Source organism: Phragmites australis, chromosome 2, assembly GCF_958298935.1.
Source record: "Phragmites australis chromosome 2, lpPhrAust1.1, whole genome shotgun sequence".
NCBI classification, from domain to species: domain Eukaryota; kingdom Viridiplantae; phylum Streptophyta; class Magnoliopsida; order Poales; family Poaceae; genus Phragmites; species Phragmites australis.
In genome coordinates, this window is record NC_084922.1 from 44,907,585 (window position 1) to 44,917,568 (window position 9,984).

Here is a 9,984-nt window from a genome sequence, read left to right on the forward strand (position 1 = left end):
TAACTAAATTTTATCATAATTTGTCACGTCTAATGTTAGTCAGATTTAATCAGCTTACACGTATATTTGATTTATAGTTGTAATTATGATAAAATTCTCTTTCTACTATTATGATCTTACATGTCAGTGATTTAAAAAACATGCTAAGATATTCTTAGAATGTCAAAATATAGCAAAGTTTTAATCAACTAACCTTAAACAAATATAAAAAAATATTATAAATAATAATAAGATTAGTATATGAACCAGACACCCTACATTCATCCACGACCTAACGTTTCCTCCTCATCGTCCATATCACTCCCGGACCCACATGACAGTCGATGACATATAGACAAATAGGAAAAGGATGAGGGCCCCCACGTGTCAGCCCTTGACCGCCGTCCTCTGACTCCTCTCTTTATATCCATCCTCTCTTCTCAGGCATTTCTACGAACACCATGCCGGTGTTAGCGCATGTAAACGAGACTTTGGATCCTGCTGGAAGTAGGCCCATGGAAAGGCCCATTTGGTAAATACAGAGGAGCGGATGACTATAGTCTATTTTTATATTTTTTTAAACTGGTATCTATTTTTTATTTTTTTATTTTCACAATATAAAAATAAAAAATTCTAAAGAACCAACGCCCATGCTCTTTTCATCCCATCACTGTAACCATCGCTTTCGAGTGGGTCGTGAACGGGATAATTTCTGGGCTTTCTGTGGGTCGTTTGATCACACAGCTGGCGAGCCCAGCCGTCTGCTTCCTCCCGCGGCCCGCGCCGCCCGCCTCTCTCGCCGCTTGCAGCCTGCCTCTCCTGAATCCATGGCTTGATTCGACTTGCTCCGTCGCCAATTGACCATCCTAGCTCGCCATGCTCGCGGCAGTCGCGCCTGCCACCATCACGGCCGCGTCCTAGCGGGTCGCGCGATCACATGGCCAGGCCTGCGCTGAAGACGCTCGCCACCGGACCACAGGAAGCCAAGGAGGAGATCCTCCAGCTCTGCTCCAGCGGCCGCCTCAAGGATGCTCTCCACCACCGCTTCCTTGGCGTCATCTGGTCGGAGGCTGGCCTCTTCGCCCACCTCTTCCGGGCCTGCCGCGCCCTCCCAATCCTCCGCCAGCTCCACGCCTTCGCCGCTACATCTGGCGCCACCGCCGACCGCTTCACCGCGAACCACCTCCTGCTCGCCTACGCCGACCTTGGCGACCTCCCAACCGCGCGCAACCTGTTCGAGAGAATTCCCAAACGGAATGTTATGTCCTGGAACATTCTCATTGGGGTTTACATCAAGAACGGTGACCTGGGAACCGCGCGGAAGCTGTTTGACGAAATGCCCGCGAGAAACGTCGCGACGTGGAATGCCATGGTTGCTGGACTCACAGACTCGAGACTTAACGCGGAGAGCTTGGAGTTCTTCCTTGCCATGCGGAGGGAGGGTATGCGGCCTGATGAATTTGGCCTTGGGAGCGTGCTCCGGTGCTGTTCTGGGCTCAGAGATATTGTGTCCGGACGACAGGTCCATGCATACGTCGTGCGGTCTGGACTGGACAGGGACATGTGCGTTGGGAGCTCGTTGGCTCATATGTATATGCGGTGTGGTTTTCTTGAAGAAGGAGAAACTGTGCTCCGAGCGTTGCCTTCGCTTAACATTGTGTCATGCAATACCATAATTGCCGGAAGGGCGCAGAATGGAGACTCAGAAGGGGCGCTCGAGTATTTCTGCATGATTAGAGGTGCTGGTGTGGCAGCAAATGCAGTCACATTCGTGAGTGCCATTAGTTCTTGCTCGGACTTGGCAGCTCTTGCACAAGGTCAGCAAGTTCACGCACAAGCTATCAAGGCTGGAGTCGACAAGGTTGTGCCTGTCATGACTTCTCTTGTGCATATGTACTCTCGATGCGGGTGCTTATGTGACTCGGAAAGAGTTTGCTTTGGGTATAGTGGCTTAGATCTTGTCCTTTGTAGTGCGATGATCTCAGCTTATGGATTCCATGGTCATGGGCAGAAAGCAGTTGACTTGTTCAAACAAATGATGAGTGGAGGGTCAGAACCTAATGAGGTTACTTTCTTGGCATTGCTATATGCATGCAGCCATAGTGGTCTGAAAGATGAAGGCATAGATTGTTTCGAGCTTATGACTAAGACTTATGGTCTGCAGCCAAGTGTTAAACACTACACTTGTATTGTGGATCTTCTTGGACGTTCAGGTCGCCTAAACGAAGCAGAGGCCCTCATCTTGTCGATGCCTGTGCGTCCTGATGGGGTCATATGGAAGACATTATTGTCTGCTTGTAAGATCCAAAAGAATTTTGACATGGCTGAGAGGATAGCAGAACGTGTCATTGAGTTGGAGCCTCATGATTCCGCCTCTTATGTTCTTCTATCAAATATTCGAGCTACCAGCAGCCGGTGGGAGGATGTCAGCGAGGTAAGAAAAACCATGAGGAAGCAGAATGTGAGGAAAGAACCTGGAGTTAGCTGGGTGGAGCTTAAGGGTCAGGTGCACCAATTCTGCACAGGGGATAAATCCCATTCAAGGCAAAGAGAGATCGATGAATGCTTGGACAAAATGATGGCCAAGATTAAGCAATGTGGGTATGCACCAGACATGAGCATGGTGTTCCATGACATGGAGGATGAGGAGAAAGAAGTTAGTTTGGCTCACCACAGTGAGAAGTTGGCTATAGCATTTGCTTTTCTCAGCTTACCTGAAGGAGTTCCAATTCGGGTTATGAAGAATCTACGTGTGTGTGATGATTGCCATTTAGCTATTAAGTTGATGTCTAAGGTAACTGGTCGGGAGATTGTGGTCCGAGATGTTAGCCGTTTTCACCATTTCAAGGATGGAAAATGCTCTTGTGGAGATTATTGGTGATAGGAGTAGACTGCCATGGAAATATCTTTAGCCTCAGTTGAGGGAACAAGACTTGTAGCTCTGATTTATGTACGGTACTCTTCTAAAAACCATAAAAATTTGTTGATTCATTGGTTGTTTGAGAACTTGTTGAATAGCTGATGGGAATGAATATCCTAACACCGAAGATTCCTGACTTTATTATTTTCACAGACAGTTGCTTGATACCTTCCGTTTCCAGTCAATTTGAGCTACTGTTAGGTGTGCAGGCAGGCAGTACATGGCTGTCTACAAGCCCATCGATTTGCCCAACGGAAAGATCGGTATGCTGATGGTCAATGCGGGTTGGATTCTATTTCTTTGTGACTCGAAGTGGGGTCATTACTATTGTTTAGGTATGGTTCCATTCCCTTCCATTCAGTCGAAAGACGAGATGTAAGAGTGTTGGTGAAAACAATGTTTGAAGTTGATTCGTTGCAAATCCAGTTGTTTGGATGTTGAGTTTCATGTCTAGGTATTTGGCCTGATATTGAGTCTCTATCCAGTTATTTGGTCTAATTTGAATTCATATATGGTGATTTCTTGTTTATTTGTTGTATTCAATTAACCTTGTGTCCCTGTGATGCTTCAACTCCAATTTTTTTCTTCTCAAATACGCAAGAGCGCTGTGTATCATTTCATTAAAGAAGAAGAGTAACAAATACAACACCAAAACCACCTCTCACAAACTTAACACACGCGCCACTGACTGAAAAAAAGAATGACCTGACCTAGAAAACAACAGCACCTAGCTAGCCCCCGAGACTAACCCTTGGAGCTCCTTAGCCCCGGTTGCACATCACAAAATGCCCTTTGCTTCCACTGCCCACACAACTTTATATGCATCAGGAGAGGTAGCATTGAAAACACAATCATTTCGATGTTTCCAAAGCAACTAAAATGATCTAGGAGTTAAGCCCTTTCATTTGCTGCTTGTCTACCCGCCAATTGATTGACTCCACCAGGCTGAAAAACCATCAACATCAGGAGGTGGCGCTAGAATTTCGAGACCAACCCGCCGGAAGACAAAGAACCAAACTTGCCATGACACCACACAGGAGATAAGGAGGTGCTGCATTGTTTCATCAGATTGATCACAAAGAGGGCAGAAGGGTCAGCCACATGAAAAATTTGCAGCGCAGCGGAGTCCATGATTTCCAAATCCTCCTCCACAGCGCAAACCTGATGGTGCCCACAAAGAAAGCTTTATAGGTTGACTTGCAAGAATATGTCCCCGAGCTAGAAAATTTCCAAGAGTGCGGATCCTGCACATCAAGCTGTAGAACAATATCTTCCATCAAATCCCACACCACCAAATACTCCTCAATGCCTTGCACTATTAGAGCGCCTTTTATATCAGAGACCCAACGGTGGTTATCAAGTCCCTGAGCAACTTTCCTTTGATTAATAACTTGCTTAGGGATCAAAGCAATAAGATTAGGGGCCATCTCGGCTAGAGTTCGACCATGCAACCACCTACCAGACCAAAACTTGGTGTCTACTCTATTACCAACCAAGGTTACAGTAGCCATAGAAAACATTGCTTGAGCACAAGGATGGACCTGCACTTGCATACCAGACCAAGGCCTAGTAGGATTTGTTTTTTTTTTTTAACCAAAGCCACCTCACACGAAAGGGCCAACCAAGAGTGGTCAGATTATGGACACCCAAGCCCCCATACCCAATTGGGAGGAAAACTCTCCACCAAGCCACTAGGCAATTGCCGCCATTAGCTTGCTCCTGCCCCTTCCAACTCCAATTTGTAACACTGTAAAACTGCCTTATTTATTAAGTTGGTTTTGTGGAATAGTACATAGTCATAGAACTGTATTTTTTTATACATGCTAGAATTCCAGTAGATATTAGATGTCAGAATGGAGGGACTTTTTGGGAGCATTACTCTGATTTCATCTGTTCAACTTTAATGCCTTTATTTATTTCTCACCAGTGTTACTTGGACACCAACACTGATCGGACAAAAAAAAATTATGACATGGGAAATATTACTCAGACATGGATACGGGTGTTAGAATTAGACTCACATTTAGGTGTTCAGATCAACAAAAAAAAAAGAGGGTCAGGGGCCGAGTACAACTGGTATTTACTGGTGTTACACCTGTGTCCTGTACCATACTTTGCTGCTGGTCTTCTGAGTTGTTTTAAGAAAATGTTACAAATGGAGCACTGTATTTATTTCATTTATTGTGTGATATCTTCTGTCTTACTAGCAGTTTGCATCATAGTGGATTTTGACTGAATTAATATGTAACAGTGTAAGCCTTTGTTATAATAGCACCTACATATTTTCCGTAATTGTTCTTCGCTTGACTCGAAGTTGCAAGTGACAAGAAATTTGTGATTTTTTTTTTAAATGCTGGACTTGTGATTTTGTAAACATGGAAGATGTCCATTTTAAAAATAGTTGCCTCACACCTCACTTCATCTATTAAATATCAACAAATAGTACACTCCAAATAATGTACTCTGTTTGATTGTCTGTTAATTTGTTTTTTCACTTTGCTCTTTTCATTTTCCGTGAGCAGCAAATCTGGCCATTCTGAACCATCTTGCGGTGCACCAGCATGTGAGTCATTCTGCCCTGTTACTCGGCCTCTTTGAAAGTGTTCAGTCTGCACTTCTCTCTTTACAAGCTGGAGTTCCTGATTAGTGCAAATAATTGGATTAGTTCAGTTCTGAAACTTGGAATTTCTAATATGTCATAAATTCTGCAAAGAAGAGATGGTTTCTGGTGAGTAATTCAGGTCCTAAATACAATTATCTCTTTGGACATCAAGTTAACTAGAAAATAGCGCTCCGTTTCCCCTCGGGAGTCTCTGCAGCCCTTAACAGGTTTGTAGCAAGGTTTTGAAAATCGACTATTATATTTAACAAAGGAAAGGAAGCAACATGTGATCAGTCTACTACATGTTTTTTGAATTCATCTACACAACTGACTTCTGACCAACATATTTCTTAGTTAAACAATAATACGTTGGCCATCGTAACAGGGACAACATATACAAATTTCTAAGTTCAAGACGGTAACGCCCAATCATCATGTATTGTCTGTTCTGCTCCCCATGGCTTACTGAGAGAGCATGAAGGATGTCCATTCTTCAAGTCTTCTATCTTGGAAACTATCTGTATGCTCTCCTTTCCTTACAAATCTGAAAATAAACACAGCGAAAAGAAAAGGAGTTGGACAGTTAAAATTGGTAGAAACATCACAGCCCATAACAATGATGATAACTGGGATTTTGTTCCATCATTTTAGGACAATGATTTGAGTGTCAGTCATTATCACAAGTTATATTTACATGAAAAAACAATGCAACAATCCGTATAAAATTTTGTGTGGCAATGTAAAACAATGAAAATGCTTTGCAGATTTTTGGTTGTGAACTTCTATTGTTTATTGACATTTCTGAAGGTCCCGTGAGCCATCCATCTGTTAATCGATGAAGGAAGATTAGTACACATATTCGTCTCGCATGATGAAACCCGTTCTATCCTGTCTGAATAATCCCTTCATGTAAGGTTGATACTTTTTCATGATATAAATACCTTTTTGGTTCCCTTCTTTTACGGAGTATTGTTTAGGAATTTCCCCACAGTACTACTCAATTCATGCGATACTAGTTTTATTCTTCTTTATGGGGTATACTATTGTATTCAAAGTTTCAAACAGGTGCCAAACAAATTTGTGGTGTAGAGAAGACGCCTTTTCATGTAGAATAAGATTAGAGCGAATTTTCATGTAGAAAAATTAAGGGTCTGTCTAGTTTTTGACACCAATAAGCCAAACCAAATATTGGCCATGCCCAATACTGGGACGGCGTCAAGATTTAGCCTAGAAAATGACATTTGGTTTATGACCAAACTAAATATAAGGTAGTGACAAAACTATGAATATAACATGTGAGGTCTATGTGTCACTATTTTTTATTTTTAAATATAGATGACATGTGTCTTATTTTATAAATTAAATCACAGGGACTATAAAAGTTTAAACAGGTCATAAATCGAATGTATGATTTAGAAAATATAGTCGTTTAAAGGTCATAAATCCAAAATACAAAGCATTTATTACAACGAACAAGCAGTTGACACATCAGTATATGCCATGTATCCATCAAGCCAAATCCCGGGGGGTGTCTGTGGGCGTTGTGCTATCCTGAAACTTGCTCAGCATCTAAGTTGACTGTAGCTGAGCATGGCCAAATTTTGTAGAACATGACTAAAATTAGATCTCTATCTAAATAAAAGTCAATTTTTTAAGATTACAAACACAAGCTAAAATACCTAATCACCTAAACTACTTGTGCGCACCAGCGAGTCATGGAAATGTGACTCCAAGCGAGCGGGTGGGGCGCTGCTACTAATGCCCCCACCGACAGACCAGGGCTCTAAAACAAAAGGCTCGAGGACTCTAAAATAAACATCCCCTGAATATGGGCAGCCAGTATTAGATCATCTCTAATCACATTTTCTTCGTTTAGTTCATTTTTCGATTCCACTTCTCATTATTATTTTTTATTTTCTCTTATTTTTAATAGTTTTTTTTAAGAGATTCGTAAAAGAAAAGAAGAGAGAATATCATCTTAAAGAGAATTTCTTTATGATGATAACTATAAAAAAAATCTTATCATGAAGGTATTTTCGTTATATTCAGTACTCTAATAATTTTTCTTTACGGTTCCCGTCACAAATGAATTTTCAGGATCATTCTTTTTAAAACGAGATTCTCTCTTTAAAAAGTTGTTAAAGATGAGAGAAAATAAAAAATTAAGAATGAAGAAGAGAATAAAAAAGAAAATGAAATGAAAGAAATAGTTAGAGATATTGTTTGGCAGATTTTTATAGAGAACGCCGCACGATCACGGGTAAAGTGAGAGACGAATAGTATTTTGTGACAAGCGATACCGTGATTTCACCCCACGTGGAGAAGTCAGAATCCCCTTCCTCACCAAGCTGCAATCTGCAAGCACCAAACTCCAAAGCCGCGAGCACACACCAAACCAGAGCTGCTCACTGCCGCCGCCGCGGCATGGCTTCCCGGTCTCCCGCCTCCTCTCCTCTCCTCCCGCACCAGCATCAGCACCCGCTTCCCCCGAATGCTCACCCCCAGTTTCAAGCCCCACCGCCGTCGATGCCGCCCCCGCCCAAGGCGCTCGACCTGGAGGTCACCATTGTCTCGGGGAAGCACCTGAAGAACGTCAACTGGCGCCGCGGCGACCTCCGCGCCTACGTCATCGCCTACCTCGACCCCTCCCGCCGCGCCGCCACCCGCCCAGACGACGCAGGCGGGTGCAAGCCCGCCTGGAACGAGCGTCTCGTGGTCCCGCTCCCACCCCACCTCTCCCCGCACGACCCATCCCTCCTCCTCTCCCTCGACGTCTTCCACTCCAAGCCCTCCGACTCGCCCAAGCCGCTCGTCGGATCTGCCCGCTCGCCACTTCGCGACCTCCTCCTCCCCACAAACCCTAACCCTAGCCGCGATTCCCCAGCCTCCGCTCTCGTCACTCTCCCGCTCCTCCGCCCTTCCGGTCGCCCGCAGGGAAAGCTCCGCATCCGCGTCGCCATCCGTGAGCGCTCGCCGCCGCCTCCCGAGCCGCAGTACCCGCCGCCGTCCAGCGCCCCCTACTACTTCCCGCCCCCTCCGCCTCCCACCTACTCGGCCCCACCGCAGTACGGATCGGACCCGTACTACCGCCCTAGTGGCTACTACTCTGCACCACCACCTCCACCTCAGTCTGAGTACACCGGAGGGCCCTCTGCACCGATGGAATACAGCAGGCAGTATGAGCAGAGAGGAAGGAGTGGGGTTGGTAGTGGGAGTGGAAGGTATGGAGTGGGCACTGGACTTGCGGTGGGTGCTGTGGCTGGAGCCCTCGGGGGGCTTGCAATCGAAGAAGGTGCAACGCCCAAGGAGGAGAAGGCTGCAGGGAGGGTGGAAGAGAAGGTGGCACCTACCAGGAGGGATGATTACAGCGAGTATCGTGGCGAGTATTGAAGGGGAGTTTGTGTGGGTGAGAATGCGCTGTGAGTTGGTTCTTCTCCTTCCTTGCCAATGTGGGAATAAAGTTACAGTGTTAGTTTATGATCTGCTCTGTATATGTATATATTGGCGGCAGTGTTGTGGATTACCATGACACTTACAAATTAATATGTATGACAGATTTGGTGTGTACCTTGACGGTTTCATGATTTTCTTTAATGGTGTACTTGACTACTTGTACCTTGATGTCTTGCTGTTTAGTTTTATCTTTTTCCTTGGTTGCACTGCTCCGTTTTTCTTATATCTGGTGTTTGGCATTGCTGTAAGGTGTAAGCTTCTCCAATTTTTTCTTGTTTTTGTTTCAATGATTTAACTTTGTAGTACATTCAGAATTTGATCTAATTGTCTGCCAGTACAATCCTATATATAGATGATATGTATCATGGTTCACTAACTGTTGGCTGTAACCCCTTCGAGTTTAGTTACTTATTATTTGGTGCTTTAGCAACAAATATATGGTTAAACTTGGCACTTGGCACACATCAATTTAATGTGCCAATGATATGATTAAAGTTAGCACTTGGCACACATCAATTAAATGTGCTTTGGAAACAGTTGGTCATACACAATAGGGGAGTGGAAGTGGTCCAAATCGGAGCAAAGGCTTGGTATGAATTACGTGGATTTCTCTCATTTATCATATCACCTAAATATTTAAATTACTCTTCTCTACAACTGCTTGAAAACCATTGGTCTTACTGAACCCAAACACCAAGTAACAATGCTCTACTAACTAAACTTCATTGACATTTGTTAGAACTTTCACAGAGTAATATATGTTCATTCTTTATATAGCGTGCAATAAATATAGACTTCTTTTTTTGTGTTTTCTAAACAATCATTTGGACATACCGAACATTAGAATAAGGCCCTCAAGCACCAGTTCTTCTGTTAGGAGTGCTGAACCAATGTTCCTGCATCACTTACATGTTACAGGCTTGGCATTTATCTTGATTCTTGAGGGTGCAGGGCTGCATACTGTTCCTACTTTTTGGGTGATATAACAAGGAAATTTAACATCACCAACAACTATGGAAGCCTTTCAGCT

General features: G+C 43.9%; 2 protein-coding genes across 6 annotated transcripts; both read left to right on the forward strand.

Moving 5' to 3' along the window:
- Positions 1-680: 680 nt before the first annotated feature.
- LOC133909181 (pentatricopeptide repeat-containing protein At2g41080-like) lies at positions 681-6,117 on the forward strand. Of its 5 annotated transcripts, none has more exons than XM_062351499.1 (3): positions 681-2,929; positions 3,113-3,234; positions 5,422-6,117. In XM_062351499.1, exon 1 carries the CDS (start codon positions 917-919, stop codon positions 2,858-2,860), a length of 1,944 nt encoding a protein of 647 aa, XP_062207483.1. In that variant the 5' UTR covers positions 681-916; the 3' UTR covers positions 2,861-2,929; positions 3,113-3,234; positions 5,422-6,117. The 5 variants fall into 5 exon arrangements, with proteins under 5 accessions (XP_062207483.1, XP_062207481.1, XP_062207479.1 ...); XM_062351497.1 differs by having other exon boundaries at positions 3,109-3,234; positions 5,422-6,116; XM_062351495.1 differs by lacking the exon at positions 5,422-6,117 and having other exon boundaries at positions 3,053-3,366.
- A 1,675-nt stretch (positions 6,118-7,792) lies between these two features.
- LOC133909182 (extensin-like) lies at positions 7,793-9,122 on the forward strand. Its single transcript, XM_062351500.1, has one exon. The coding sequence runs from the start codon at positions 7,926-7,928 to the stop codon at positions 8,889-8,891; it is 966 nt and encodes a 321-aa protein (XP_062207484.1). The 5' UTR covers positions 7,793-7,925; the 3' UTR covers positions 8,892-9,122.
- The last annotated feature ends 862 nt before the right edge of the window (positions 9,123-9,984 follow it).